The 16812-nt window shown below is 28.8% G+C and overlaps 1 protein-coding gene across 1 annotated transcript; it reads left to right on the top strand.

The window, feature by feature from the left end:
* Positions 1-45: 45 nt before the first annotated feature.
* Positions 46-16345, top strand: LOC111633765 (programmed cell death protein 2-like). Its single transcript, XM_023378390.1, has 4 exons — positions 46-649; positions 3529-3803; positions 12053-12160; positions 16046-16345. Exons 1-4 carry the CDS (start codon positions 73-75, stop codon positions 16238-16240), a joined length of 1155 nt encoding a protein of 384 aa, XP_023234158.1. The 5' UTR covers positions 46-72; the 3' UTR covers positions 16241-16345.
* Positions 16346-16812: the final 467 nt, after the last annotated feature.

Below are 16812 nucleotides of genomic sequence, written 5' to 3'. Positions count from 1 at the left end.
TTTAATACGTTCTAAATTCATATATGAAAAGAAATTTTCCAACATTTTAGAACTAGTTCAATTCAAAGAAAGATGGCGTCGAACGAGTCAACATGTGCAAGTAAAACAGAAAGTTTGCAAGAGGTAGAGTTAGGATTTGCCGAAAAAACAGAAAGTTGGAGATTAAGAAGTAAATATTTTCCAAGTAAAGTCGGTGGAAAACCTTCTTGGTTGAATTTGAGAGATCTTCCGTTGGAGAAACATTTGGAATGCAAATTATGTCAGAAACCTTTGGTATTCCTTTTGCAGATTTACGCTCCTTTCGAAGAAAATCCAAATACTTTCCACAGATCGATTTTTATATTCGTTTGCAAAGATCCAAGGTGTTGCAAATCAAATGAGAATAAAAACTTTGTAGTGTTTCGCTGTCAATTACCTCGTGATAACCAATATTACAGTCCGCAGCCTCCGATTGAGGAAGAATGCGATTCTCACAAACCTTCGGCTGAAGATTTTCGTAAATTATGTTGCGTTTGTGGTTGTGTAGGAACCAAACAATGTTCGAGGTGCCATTCGGGGGTTTATTGTAGTCGACATCACCAGAAAATTGATTGGATCAAGAGACATAAATTTCTCTGTGTGGAAAATAATGATCCCAAAGCAAAGATTGGTAAGATATTTTGCAGTTGTTTCTTTTCAAAATTAATATGTAAGGTGGATGAATAAATAAACAGCTGAGGAAATTGGTTGTGCTGTTGTTGCTTTGGCACGAGTGTGGGTCTGAGTGAGGCAATTGAGACCGTATTGGGTTGTAGATATGCCCGTAAGAGTAAAAAAGTCAAAGGAACTGGTCTATTTGTGACTCTTCACTAGATATAGCCTCCAAAATCTGGAATTTTGAAGATCTCAAAAATAAGGTAAAATTTAAAAGTGAAAAATCTGTAACTATTCAAAACAAATGCTAAAAATCAACTGTTTTCCACTTTGCTAGATATGGCTTGTAAAACATGGAAAAGTCATTGTATCAACAACTACTAGGGCATGAATTGACACTATATTCTCCATTAAGCCTGTGTGTTTAACAAATAGCTGATTTTGGATTTTATATCTTGTTAAGAGTCACATGTAGTCCATTGTTTCATGTGACTTTTTTTAATCCTATTGGCATGGTGTAGAGATCTGATAAAGTCCCAACCAGTGGCATGCTGTCCATGAAAGCTGTGGAAGCACCACTTCCTTGTATTTTCTAAAATATAAATACGTATTGTGCGATTATTTTCATATTTTAACATTCTTTGAATTAATTAAAATTAATATTTTATTATAATCGCATTATATATCTTATTACAAATTTCTATACTATATGTGAAAAAAAAAATGATAAGATTGCTATTGTATTTTTGAATATAAATTTGTATATGCATATTCCCAATGGAAGCGCTGTATTGTCAAATACGGGATAGCTTCCATGGCCAAAATATTTAAATGATGTAAAGCAGCTGGATTACAGACATTTGCACATGCACTTTACAGAGCACCAACCTCACGCAGTTTAGCTCGTGGTGCTACACACCAAAATATCATATAATGTTTTCAATTGTTCTATCCGGGGATGACAGAGCTTCCCTATCATCAAATGTCACCGCACGCCACTGGTTCCAACTACCTCATTTGGAGCTAGAATCTTATCTTATTTATAAAAGTAAATCAGAAAATATATTTGCTTTACTCAAGTCATAATTATTGAAAAATTTATATTTGGCTGAATACATTATTTATATTGGATCAGAAAATGCAATATTATTTAAAATTGTTTTATTATTATGCTTACAATTTGCAAGTTACATAATTATGAAATATCTATAATTATAAGCTTTAAAATAATCATGTCAGAATATGATCACTTTGAAGGAAAAAAGATATCTCTACTAATATTATAAATTTTAATAAATATTTTAACACACACAAACTTCAATTTATTCTGTCTCTATTAATTCCAAAAAAAGAAAAAAATAAGCAAAAAATTTAAAAGTAAATATAGACGAATGAAATAGATTCAGTAATTGTAGATTCTGATTGTAATTATTTATCAGTATAAAAGTAAAAAAAAGACATCTTTGTTCTGTGATGTAAAATTTATAACAAAGCATACTTTAATCAGTAATTTTTTCCTTTTTCCTTTTCATTCTTGTTTAAGTGTATATGAGTATCTGGAAATATGTACCATGTTTACTCAAATATAAGGTGAGGTTTTTATTCATTTATCACAGCTTCAAATTCCTAGATTGTCCTATATGCGCAAGCAAAAGATTCTTTGAGTTTTTTCAAATAATTTTTGTGAACTGTGTATTTGCATTTTTTATAGGATGCTTAGCCTCTTGTATTTAAAAACAAGTATTTTATCTGGGTCGTTTGATGTGTTCTTGTATATTGCCAGCTGTATAGATGAATAGCAATAGGAAAAGCAAAGCTTTTGAATTGAATTCCAGATTGAAATTCCAAAAATGGGAGCCTGATATAATTTTTAATCCATTCTCACATGAAAACAAATGATTATTCGGAGAAACTCTAAGTGTAATCAACGAAGAATGGATTTGACTGATAAGAATTAGCCAAGAAAGGTTCCCGATTGTCCAGCTTTACATGAACAAATGTTGTCGATTTTTCAAGATTTTTTTGTAAAGTTTAAAATGCCAGTAATTTTTCGGGACAATGTGTGCATTTACGTTTATTTGATATTTAACTTGTGATTAACAAAATAAAATTAGAATTGTATTAATAAATCTAATTTTCTTTATTTTGATCTTTAGTCACACCTCGTCTTATATGCGAGTAAATATGGTAGTTTGTTTTTTTACTGAAATATTTTTAAAGAGTAGTTTGATGTTAAAATAACTTATTCAAAGCAGAAATTTAATATAATGGAACATTCTAAAATTAATAGTGTCTAAAGTTTTATTGTATAAAGACATGAATTTTCATCGAGATATGTTTACAGTAACAAAAGCACTTCCATTATTGCTTAAATCAGTGATTCTCAACCACTGTGCCATGGCACATTAGTGTGCTGCCAGATTTTTGAAGTGTGCTGCCACTGCAAATATCCATATATACTTGACATCAGACAAGTAGTTTAATCGGTTCTACCTTTCTAGAGTGAATTTGGAAATTGTAACCGGTGTTAGCAGTAACTGCCGGTAGTTACCAAGTTGTTTAGAAAATGTGACCTAAATAACCAACTGCGTTTAAAAATCACTGTAATGACATCACCAGTTGTCCTGCAATACTTACCAAAGTAACCGTGTGTGACTCCAAATTTTTAAATTATTAAAAGTGTACTGTGACAAAAAAAAAGTTGAGAATAACTGGCTTAAATATTGGAATAGATCAATCATCATATTATAACAACAGTAAAGAATTTTTTGCAATGATTTTATTTTGTGTATTAAATAATTTCTCATGTGTGTTAATGAAAAATTGTTATTGTATGTATATAATAAATATACATTTACAAAAAAATACTTCATAAATTTTCAATTATCTTTATAGCTATACCTGAATCATTAATTCCGACAGAAAAACATAATTTTTTATTTGGAGAATATTCTATTGAAATGGAAATAGAAGAGTTTAATAATGAATTAGAAGCTGAAAAAAGTGAAGAAGAGAAAATGAATGAATATAAAAAGTTTTTAAAAGAATCAAAGGCACGCATTTTTATGAGAGGAGAGGATCCAAATGAAAATGATTTGGAAGAAATGGCTTTAAAAAGTGATAAGATATTCAGCAAGTTTATGAAAATTATTAAGCATAATCCTGATCAGGTAAACACATCTGAGTTTATATTCATGAAATAAAATTGATTTTCTTACTTTTATTCTTAAATAGTCATTTATTATTTATTAATTATTTATAATTTCTCTTACTTTAGCTTTTAATACAACTTATAAATAAAAAGATTGAACAAAAACCAAATTTTTCCTTATAATTCTGCATCTTATTTAAGAATATAATGTTTTCTGAGATCTTTTGTCTTAGTTTCACATTCCATCTGTGGGCAGTTCTACTATTGAGAGTGTATCATCCCATTCACCTTTCACATATGCTTGTGACAAACCTGAATTATTCTTCACTGATGTAACAGTGAGATAATAGCAAGGTTGAGGCTGAAGTTTTAAACGTGAAAATGTGTACATCGGACATTCAGTGCCGCTTTCCTATAAGCCTAGAAGTTTGACAATGGCATTTGGATAGTCAGTGGAATCATGCTATACATTCCAAACATCATTGTCAAACTTCTAGGCTTACAGGAAAGCGGCACTGAACATCCAACATACATGTTTTCGCATTTAAAACTTCAGCCTCAACCTTGCTAATGACTTGATCCACTCCAGATGAAACCATCTGCAACCACAGTGTATAAATGAACAACTACCATATATAAGTATAGCTATTAAATCCACTTTAGACAGATGTAAATAGTAAAGTAGTATAACTGGATAGGAGTTTAATAAATTTTTGAATTGTGAGTTGACTCTTATAAACTCAAAATTGCTTGATTTTTGTTCAATTTATTTAATATGAAGTGATGTATATCAGCACATTTATTTAAATAAAGGTATTTGATGATTAAGTTTCCTGTTTGTGTAAAATATTTTTGTTATCACCATTTTTTTTTCTTTTTTTTAAATGAGAGTTTTAGAATGAATATATTTTTGAAAACAGCTAGTTTTTAAACAGTATATAGTAAAATTGATTAAAATTATAATTTGATATATATTTTTACATATATAAAATTAGTTTGGAAAAATTGTCTTATCTATAAAATTTCCAAATTAAAATTAGTTATGTATATTTATACCATTTACATTTTAAATGGAATTTGACCTAGAAAAATGCAAAACACTTTACATTGAAAAAGGAGTCATGAAGAAAGAAGATTTTGCACTTGAAAATACAAAAATCATGTAGTCATGAATGAAGATGAGGTCTACAAATATTTTAGATTTTAACATGTTAAACTCAGAGGGCAGATACAAATAAAACAAAGACGAACAAAAGAATACAACAGCAGATTGAACTCAATACTAACAATACAACTGAATGCAAAACACACATTTACAGTAATCACACATATGTCATTCCAATACTTGCACATTCACATATTCATCCAAGTTATACATTGGGCACACACAGGACTAGAACAACTTATAAGGAAAACACAAAATAACAATAACAGAACATGATATGGAAAACACACCCTAAGTTGTTCATAGAAAGACTAATTTTTTCTTGAAAAAAAGGAAGAATAAGGCTTGATAGATATAATAAATCTTTAGTAATTTAATTTGTTATACTAAAGATTTACTATATATACTGTATAACATCACAATTAAACAAAGCTCTTGCATTTGAAAACAATGCACTATTAAACAACACAGACAATACTGATTTTGTTCTACTAACACTATGAACAAATTTTCATTTTGTGTAGTTGGTTTGATTAAAGACATTGCATGCATACATAAGGTGTTTTTGTTTTTTTTTTTACCAGTTTTATTACCAAATTTGACTATATTAAATACTTTTGTTAATAATCAATAATTGCCATTTTTTTGTTGGACTGTAATTTGAAAAAGTTTTAGACCTATAAATTCTCACTGTCATCTGTCTGTCTTTCTTTAATCTTGAAAACACAGTTAGATACATGAAAGTCAATACCAGATATAGAAAGCTTATGGGCAGGAGGCCATTATATATGAACTTCCATTGCAAACTGGAAGTCATATTGTTTCAATTTAAAAATTTTCCCCTGAAAGCAGTTAATAGATGACTGGCATGACTCCATTGCTAATGGAAAAGTATGTTGTACATGGGCAAGACACTACAGTACTAATTTGAAGTGGAGAGCAGTTTGCAGGCTGTATGAATCCCAGGACTTTCCTGAGACAAGTGGTATGAAAGCTATTTATATTTTGAATAATATACCGAATTAACAACAAACACCGAACATTAATTATTCAGTATAATATTTACTAATTAGATTTTAAATTAAATAAATTAAAATTATGATTAAAAATTGCAGCCTGACATTGTGACGATTTCACAATAAATAATTGCTCATTTAATTCTACGTGGTACGATTGAAAAGTTCGGGAACTGCAGTAATGTATGACAACAAAAGCATGTATTTAAAGTTACAGCATATGAAATGGATTCTATCAAACCACCCCTACGTGTTCAGGTTGATTTCGCCCATGTCACATGATTAAATCGCAAGTGCTGTTGTTTTTTTTCGGAGATAGTTACCTTTGTTTTGCGACGTAATAAAAATGGAGTTTCAAGAATAGCGCTGCAACATTAAATTTTGTCAGCGTTTAGGTAAAACATTTATGAAGACTTTAAAATTGCTAAGAAAGGTGTACGGTGATTCTACCATGGTGAAATCAAAGGTTTAAAGAGGGCCGAGAATCCATCGCAGATGATGAACGCTCTGGCCGACCTTCGACTTCACGGAATGAGAAAAATGTTGAGTTGGTCTCTCAATTATCTAGACATTTTACATCGTTTGAGGGAATCTATTCGTCGTAAACGGCTGCAGATCTGGCGAAGTGGAGACTGGTACCTTCAGCATGACAACTCACCTGCACTTCAGTCCCAAATGGTCACACAGTTCTCGCCAAATCTCAAATTAATGTGCTTCCATACCCCGCCTATTCACCGGACTTAGCCCCGTGTGATTTTTATTTGTTTCCATCAATGAAAAAGCATTTGCAGGGACGCCGTTTTGTGTCATCAGATGAGGTGAGAGAGCATTGCAGGAGACCTTACGGGAGGTTTCAAAAAATGGCTTCCAGCGATGCTTCCAGAAGTTATATGAGCGCTGGCAAAAGTGTATCGTTGCCCAAGGTGATTACTTTGGTGGTTGTGCATCGGCAATATAAACTTTTTAAGGTTTTAAGGAATTTTAAGCAAAGTCCCCGAACTTTTGGATCGTACTACGTATATTCTTTTATACTGTATAATAGTCTTCAATATGCCAGATTTAATTGTTCTTATAAGGATAATTCTTTATACTAGAGTATTTATAACTTGTTCTAATGGTTTCACAGATATAAGCAGTTATTACTGGTGTTTTGTTTTGCATTAGAGAGTCTAACTTATTTTTAAAATTTTTTTGAATTTAGATAATAAAAAATTAAAAAGTATGTCATTTTTTTTATTATTAATAAAATCAGAATTTTGAAGAAATTTATATTAGGATCTAATTGATTTATTCTTTTAGTAAATCTGAAAACAATTATTTTCTAAAAATCTTTTAAAAAATTACTAATTTCTAGAGATATGAGAAACTAAAATAATACTTTTTTCAAGAAGAAATGCTAATAAAATCTTATTTTAATTTTAAACCAAATAAATACATGATTATAAGACAGTGAATCAATTAATGCTTTGTGAAGCATATTTTTAAATATAGTTAGTCTCTGAATTATACCTAGTACTCCCAACTTATAACCACTGTACTTAGGACAGTTAAAAGTAGTGAATAAAAAAATATTTCAAGTCCAAATAATGTCAAACTTGCTTATGACACAGTGCCACAGTTAAGTCTAAAATTTAATAGTATAATGGACAATAAACATATACTATATAACAATAAATGATAAGTATTCATTTTTAACTACAACTGAGGCTTATGTCATTAGGACTTGAAAAACAAAAACAACCTTATGTAGAGCTGCCTGGTCTGGATTATCATACTAATTTTATCATACTATAATGACCTATACAGTTGTATCAACACATACATATACAACAAATGGTAAGAAGACTGGAATAAATAACTCAACATTAAACCATATACACCTTCAAACCAGAGTTAATAAAATGGACAACCAGCCAACAGAAAAACCAGAAAGAAGAAATAGTACTTGCCAAACTGAAAACTGGACACAAGACTAACACACAACTATCTAATAACAAAGGATATCCAGCTGATATGCTCAACTTGCCACATCCCACTTACCATTTGACATATGTTACTAACATGCCCTCAGTATAAAACAACCAGAGAATGTTACCTTTGACAATATAAGTCTACAGACGACCAAGCTCTATGGAATATACTAGACAGTTATGGACAAATTCAACCTACAATGACATAAACTTATATACAGAACTCTAGAACATTGAACAATAATAACATATTAAGACATAACTAGCTAGATATGGCACTCTGGCCTACCTAGGCCCTTGTGCCACAAATACCCCAAATGAAAACAATCAACCATCATACTAATTTTAATTTTGTAATAAGATTAAANGTAAAATTTAATTTCCATTATTACCTGACATTCAGCAGTAATGGCATTCTGTACTAACATATGAGGTGAAATTTATTACATGTGACATCAGACTCCGTGATACGAATTACCTTATTACTTAGGAGTTTAGAATATCCTCCACTAAAAATTAACAATAAAGATGATAATACAAATGAAGATTGTAATACTCCCTTAGTACAATTTTTGATTTTTTTGAATATGGCTGACTTATCTATGTGTACTGGTGAATTTGTGTTCTGTTTTGTTAAGTTTCTTTTGAAATTAATTAAAATATTAAACATTGATTTCATTGAACAGACTAACTAAACAGTTATGTGTGAACGGTCACTGTATTGTGTTACAGTATATGTAGTACATAAAATAACTGATTACAAGTACAGTAAGACTCCTCTTAATGCTGCCTCGCTTAACGCTGATTCGATATAACGTGGTCTGCTCAAAGCCTTAAAAAAGCTTAAAATTTACACTGAATTAAATTATCATGGCATTTCATTGATTCGTTTATAATACGATTATTTGTGAACATGAACCAATCAGAAAAAGGTGGCAATTCGTCATAGCACTGTACTTTCCTTAAATCTATGTTTGTTTGGTGCAATTTTGGAAAAAAACATCATGGATGCCATAGGAAATATAGCCTTCGCTTGGCAAGAATTAGCTGATAAATGTATGAATGAAGTGTGGAAGAAGTTATGGCTGAAGGCATCCAAGAATTCTCAACAAGAACAGCCTATCACTCTATCGTTAGGTTGACCAAACAACCTAATCGATATAACAGGACTAGATATAGACGAGCAGGATATTGAGGAGTTACCACAGGTTTCTGGTGAGAGCCTTACCAATGACGACCTTCAAGAACTGGCAAAACATGGAATTTATGTGGAACTGGAAAATAGAGATTCTGAAAATGAAGAACCCAAAAATTTCTCTACAGATTTCCTTAGTAAAAGTTTGGTAACAATAACCGAAATCATTGATCAAATTGTAGTGAATGATCCAGATTTTGAAAGGAGTGCAAAAGCAAAATGAGGTATTTTGGATGCGATCTTCTGCTACTGACATTTGCTTAAGGAAAGAAAAAATGACAAATGAAACTTCACGATTTTATCGCAAAAGAACAAGAATTTCAGAAAAGCCAGGACCTTCATCATAAAAAATGAATGTTACATTTCTGAATGCATATGTTTGTGTTATTTAACATATATTATTATACAAATTAATATAAAAATAACTTAAAATTAAAGTAAAATTTGTTTATTTTTGGTCTCGTGTTCCCCTATTCCTATTTACTCTGTTAAAATGACCTTGTTTAATGCTGTTTCGCTTAGCGCTTTGTTGTCTGGGAATGCGTCCTCGCATTAAATGGGGTCTTACTGTATGTCAAGATTATGACATACTGTATATATGTCATATTATAGGTTTATCCATTATTACAATTATTCTTTATATGAATGGAATTCTAGAATGGAATTCCACCATAAGTCAGAAACTACCTTTAAATTTTATTTTTAAAAACTGAAATATTGCAATCAGTGATATTAACATACTGATGTCACATCTCAGTAGTTTAGAGTAAATCAACAAATAGAAGAAAATTTAATTATGAAAAAAATTTTTAAATATTATTATTTGTTAAATTTATTTTTAAAAGTTGTTAAAAAATAACTACAGTATAATTTGTTACTTAGAGAAATTATTTAAGATTAAAATTGTATAGCCTATATAAATTAATGAAATAGATTTTTAAAATAAATAAAATGGAAACATGCTCCTAGGAGTAGGAGAAAAAAGGTGAATGATCTTATTAGAATATATAACTGAGCATTCTCATTGAATTTGATATGAAATTGATTTAATTGAAATTTTTTTATTGAATTTATACATTTGATTTTAAGAGGTTTTTAAATTTCACAGAACTTTTATTTGAACTTTTCAGGCAATTAGCTAATGCATTTAAAATTTATTTGTACCATTTTCAATAAAATGATAGCAAAATTAATATTTTATTAAATTTGGCAGAAATCTATATTAATTATCAGACAAAGCTAGAATAAAAATTTGTTCAGTGCTGTGACTTGTTTCTTTATTTTTTATGAGTGATGAAAAAGTTTTACTTTTTATAATTAAATATATATTTCATTTGCTTTTAGAAATGTGTTTCTCTCTAATTGATAGTATTAATTTTAAAACTTTTGTTATATCAAAATGATTAAAATATAGACCATCATTATCCAAATGTTCATNTTATTTTTTATGAGTGATGAAAAAGTTTTACTTTTTATAATTAAATATATATTTCATTTGCTTTTAGAAATGTGTTTCTCTCTAATTGATAGTATTAATTTTAAAACTTTTGTTATATCAAAATGATTAAAATATAGACCATCATTATCCAAATGTTCATTATTCACATTCTGCACTTATGTAACTGAAAAACTGTAGAACTGTTATATCTTTGTGTTAATTCTTTGTACTTATGCTGCCCCTCAAAAAATATTTCTAATAAATGTGAAAGTTCAACTGAAAAGAGTTTTAAATATTCAATAATACAAATTTTATTTGGGATGTGGACAACTGGATCTAAAAAAAAAAGCTAAACCTTAGTTACCTCAATAAGAATTCTATTGCACATCAGGTCTACTGGTAAACATATTGAAGCCAAAATCAATATCAAATATTAATGATTTACTTAGCATAGTCATGATAGTCCAGTGCATTATTATATGATGATAGAACATTATTTTGTTTGTACTTATACTCAGGGCCAATGCTAGAGTTTATGCTGCCTGGATGCAAGACATGCATTTGATGTTTCTTATCTCCCAATATAAAAGAAAAAAAAGTTTGTTTTGAAATGTTATACTTATTAGAAGTTGGAAGAAATTTTTGAATGTTTTTAAATTTTAATTTCATTTAAAATAGTTTAATTTCACTTATATTACTATGTTAGTTATTTTCTAAATAACTATCATAGTAATATGTTTCATAAATTTTCTTGAGGAAAATAACAAAGTTTGCTGCCATGGGCAAATGCCCAGTTTGCTCATGCGGTAGCACCAGCTCTGTATATGCTTAGCTATTGGAGACAAACTTGGTATATTGGTATACTTAATTTTTATTATTATATCAATCTTTACATTAAAGAAGTTAAGTAATTTCATCTAACATGCATTTTAGTCAAAAATATTTTTGGAATAAAATGATACATAACAATTGTTAAGACTACTGTTCAATTTGTTTACTGTTCTGTGGTAAAAGTTTGCATTTTGTGTTTGCTGTATGTCAGCTTCTAGTTTTGGAGAGTTTTTTTAAAGATTAAAAAATTGACTTTATTTGCCAGCATACATAGTATTTTTATTACATTATAATCATTATATTATATTCTAATACAAAATACAATATATATAGACTGAACTTCTTTATATACCAGATTTATATTTTTTAAAGTACTGTTTAATATATTATTGTTATTAAAAATTTTATTTAATTCAGCTATTTGACTTGATTGAATATTATGAAGTTTTGATTGAATATTTTTGTATTTTGGTTCTTCAAAAATAAACTTTAAAAATATTAAATCACTTAATATATTTTCTCAAAAATAAATTTTGAGAAAATATATTAAGTGATTTAATATTTTTAAAGTAATGTTTATTATTTGAAATAAAAACTTTTTAGTTATAATAAGAATATCATTTAAAACTTTTTGCTATGTTTACTTCAATTAGATTGTTCGTTACCAGAGAGGAGGAATGCCTTTATGGATATCATCTTCAAATACACCAACTCAAATTCCAAAATGTCCGTGTGGTTCAGAAAGACAGTTTGAATTTCAGGTATGTTTATGTATACATATATGAATTAAAACAACCATTTGTTAGGATGTTAATAAATGTATTCACTCTTAAAATTTTTTCTTCTTAAAATATTTAAACTTTTAATTATTATTAAAAAGTTACTAACATAGAATTGATACATGAAAAAAGGAAGAGATAGTAGTATGTCTGGTAGAAAAAATTTAGAGATGACACACTTGTTGAAAAATTAATAATAGTAGTCTATCTGGAAATTACAGTTTTGTGTAATTTTACTGTGAATGACCGATATCTGGCAAATGTCAGTGTTCACACAGTCGTTTTGTGTATGTACAAAATATTTACTAAATATCATTATTTCTCACTTACACCAGCAAATGTCGACATTCGGCATGCACCGATGGTGAATGTTGAATAAAAATATTTTTATTACGTTAAGACAAAAATGCAACTTTTTAATATGTCAAAATAGGATAAAGCTTAAGTAACAGCACATGTAAATAAACTGTTGAACCTAAAACAAACAGTACATTCTAAATCATTAAAGAAAATAATACAATAATAAACTTACACATAAGTTATGTGATTAACGTTATACAATCTTATTTATTGCAATGACTTAAACTGTTATGACACTTTGAATTGCACAAGAGTCCCTTGCTTTTACAACTGCATTTATTTGTGGAACACTTCTTTTTGCAATGACAGTGTGTATAGCCTTGCCCTCTACTTTTCGAATTAGCTGCAGCTGCTTCTCTCAGTGATATTTCTTGAGAAGAAATCTCATCTATGAAAACTAACTTTTCTTTACAAATTACAAACTGATTACAGGATATAAAGCTGTTTGAGGGTATCATATTTGTTTGCTAATTTATAAAAGTCGAGTCTTCTATTTCAACAACAACTGCCAACACATTTTGGGCATCTGTACAGCCACGGTCGACATCTGGGACTTGTATTTGTATGGTATCACCAATTTGAGCAGAAAGAAACAGCGAAAAATTTGGTGACAGACTGTTGCCTCTCTGTCGACATTGGCTTCTTGGGTGTTGTTTCGACCTCCACCAAAGCTTATCTGTGCTTGTCAACATACACCGGCAATTGCTCGAATGTATAATAATATAACCAAATATTCGGTTTTTCACCGACGTATTTTGTATGTGTTGACATTCACTGGAAAATATTGACATTCTCTAATTTCGGTCTTTCACAGTAACATATACAACTTGATAATTTGTCAGTTTATATAACTATGATTTGATATAAACTATTGTTTTAATCAAAGTTATTTTTCAAGAAAATAACCATTATCATTGTCATGTTTCAATCACTGATGATGTTCAGGCCATCTTGCTATGTAGCTGTTTGTTATACGAATGAAATGTCCATTTCAATTAGTGTATATAACAAAGGTGACCAAACTGTGGCTTTTCTAGACCCATACTGTGGCTCCTGTCATGACAAGGTTTGGCCAGTGCTGGTATATAAACTATTAATAATTTAATTATTATTTTGATTCCCATTTTCTCTTTGTTTGTGTGACTTGTGAATATACTGTGTTTCAATGATAAAAATTCCATTTTAACTCTGTTTTGACTATATTATAACTTATTGTTAGAAGTAACAAAATAGATTTTACAACATTTACAAAAGAATTGATTAAACCTCAAGTATTAATAAAATGATAAAAAGATCTAAAGATAATCAGAAATTGAAGAAAGTACTTTTCTGAGATTTACTTATTCTGTTTCTATATTATCGCATTCAACATTCAATTAGTAGGATAAAATTAAAAAGTTTGTTTTGTTATAATTATTAACTATCACTTCTATTTTTTATTGGGATGTGACACATTGAATTTAAAATATTTTATACAAGAAAAATTAACAGTTCATTCAGAATTTTAATATCATCTTCTGTTTATTTCTAATTAAATGAAACTTTCTTTATCTACTAGTATAACTATGGATTTAATATTGTGGTATCTTTAACAATTAGAATTTGATAGGTACATATTCACTAAACATTTAATGCAACGTTTGACTTTTAGATGGAATGAAAGTTTTCTTATTATATTCAATATTTACTTTACACTATGTTTAGAAAATTTTCTTTAATGTGTATTGTATAAGATATGTCCCAAGGCAGATAATAATATATTTTCTTATTCAAACTACTTTGTTTCTTTTCTTCATTACAGTACTTCTACCTTGAATTTATCTTTAGAACTACCTTAAAATTACAGTTTAGAATCAATAGTTTGTAAAACCGGCTTGTTAATTTGGTAATACTTGTAATCAGAGAAGAAAGATTGAGTGCAGTGATAACAGCAATTTTATAGTTCTGCGTACCAACTATAAATGGAATTACTAATTTACAACCATACCTATGCATTTGCCAAAAGAGAATTTTTAATTACTAACGTTTCCAGCTTACTCCTATAGGTCATCATCAGGCTTCTTAAAACCATTTTTAGAAACTTCCACAAATAGAACATTCCATTTAAATTTTAACCTTTGAAGAATTCTAAATACAAATTTAAATTGAAATGAGTTAAATAAATAACTTATGAAAATTATAAGGTTAACAATAAATAAAAACAAACATCATCACTAAAACCTGACACATTATAAAACTACAAGCGACCCAACGCTGTATGTTATTGGGGTAGATAATGGCTATAATATTAATAAATATGTGAATAAGAAAATTATATACAAAAAGTCATGAGAGTATAACACATAAGCTAAATATGATTATAGTGGGACGCAGATAGCCTACAGATAGCATTATTTATTTGCATCGATAGCATATATTTGCATTATTTATCACAATATGACATTGTGATAAATAATGCAAACTATATTCAGATCTTGTTATGAATTAATTCAAGAATGAAATGGTGTTAGATAGAAACTCTTGTAAGAACTTATCTGAAAGAAATATTACATTTTGAAAATTTTGAATACAATTTTACTGAATTGAGAAAGAACTTTTAAGAACGTGAAAATTGTAGAAACTACAATTCAAATGCTATAGTAGAGATAAGAGAAGACTTATCACACTGCTACTGGTAACATCAAAATGACACTTACATCATCAGAATGCAACTTTATTACTGGTATGCATTTTGGTACACAAGACCCTCATCAGCCATACATAAAAATATGTAGATATCTGTTGTAGAACAAATTTGCAGAAAAATTGGCATTAGTTACAATTTACAATTTAAAACATACTTGTTCAAGATTCTCTTGAACAGACATATACAGCTGATGAGGGTCTTGTGTACTGAAATGATTACCAGTACACAATTACATTCTGATGATGTGTCATTTTGATGTTAACAGTAGCAGTGTGAAAAGTCTCTGTTATCTCTACTGTAGTATTTAAATTCTAGTTTCAACTTTTAAGTGGCAACACAATTTAAAAACTTTTGCAGTATTTAAATAGATAATTTTAATATAAAAGGTCAAAAGAAAAAAAGTAAACTTGTTTTTTTTCTCATATATACTTATTCAAATTATAGTATAATAGTTTGTGTAAATTTTTAAAATAATTTATACAAACTACTTTTGCACAAACTAATTCTTTACTTTTTATATAATAGAATTGTTATATTATTACTTTTATATAAATGAATTCTTTAAACAAAGAATTAATTTATAAGAATTTATAAATTAATTTTAGTCAAACATGAAAGAATAATAAGGAAGGAACTACATTGTTAATTTGTTAGTTTCTTTACTCATTTTAACATATTTTTTTGAATATATTTTGTTTCCATAAATCATATTTATTGGAAAATCTTTTCTTTCTTGTTTGTTGCTTAAATTTGCCTTTAAAAGATTCACATTGAAAATTAGGAAGATGACATGATATACTGTATTCTATATTTTTTTACAGATAATGCCACAACTTTTGAACTATTTGGATGTAGATAATGTCAAGGAGAGTATAGATTGGGGAATTCTTGCAGTATATACGTGCATTCGAAGTTGTGAGTTCGGAGTCGCTTATAAACCCGAATATCTATGGAAACAAGATTTTGATCACATAATACACACAAATGAAGAAAAATCAGAAGTTAATGATAATTGAAAATAACAATCATTGTAATATTGTTGTTGAAAGATTAAACAAAATTTCAAATTATTTTAATAAAATTATTTACATTTAAATCGTCTTTGTGGTTGTCTTTGTAATCTTTTTGATTTTGTAACGAAGAGTGAAGATCCAATTCATTATGATTTATTTTGTGTTATAAAACGTAAAATAGGAAAACAAAATATGTACAGTTCTAAGCCTACATAAATTGCTAGAGACAATTTTCCTGATTGGATATGATGCTATCGAATTCTATCTTGAGCCATATTAAAGATATCTATAGGATAATATATCTTCCTTATTACCAGAAACGGTTTAGCTAACATTGATAAGGTAATTGATAAAATTTGGTAATTGATAAAATTTGGGATAAGGTCTTCCTTTTTTCCTTTGACCATTTGTTGGACTAAAAAGAGCAATTAATATTTGTTAATCATCCAATATGTAGTATTTGGTATAGGGCAGTGTTTCTCAACCTCTAACGAATCGTCGCTCCCTTCAACGTAATATCGTCCTCTTCAATAAACCGTTACGAAGTATCGCCCCCTTCACTTCAAAATTCCGAT

Source organism: Centruroides sculpturatus, unplaced genomic scaffold, assembly GCF_000671375.1.
Source record: "Centruroides sculpturatus isolate CEXI.00-Female unplaced genomic scaffold, Cexi_2.0 scaffold873, whole genome shotgun sequence".
NCBI classification, from domain to species: domain Eukaryota; kingdom Metazoa; phylum Arthropoda; class Arachnida; order Scorpiones; family Buthidae; genus Centruroides; species Centruroides sculpturatus.
The sequence above is the reverse complement of the archived record's forward strand: the minus strand, read 5'-3'. Positions and strand labels throughout refer to the sequence as shown.

Coding starts and splice junctions, on each gene's coding strand:
- LOC111633765 (XM_023378390.1), top strand. CDS start 73: ATGGCGTCGAACGAGTCAACATGTGCAAGTAAAACAGAAAGTTTGCAA. Junction 650..3,528: donor TGATCCCAAAGCAAAGATTG/GTAAGATATTTT, acceptor TTATCTTTATAG/CTATACCTGAATCATTAATT. Junction 12,161..16,045: donor AAAGACAGTTTGAATTTCAG/GTATGTTTATGT, acceptor ATTTTTTTACAG/ATAATGCCACAACTTTTGAA.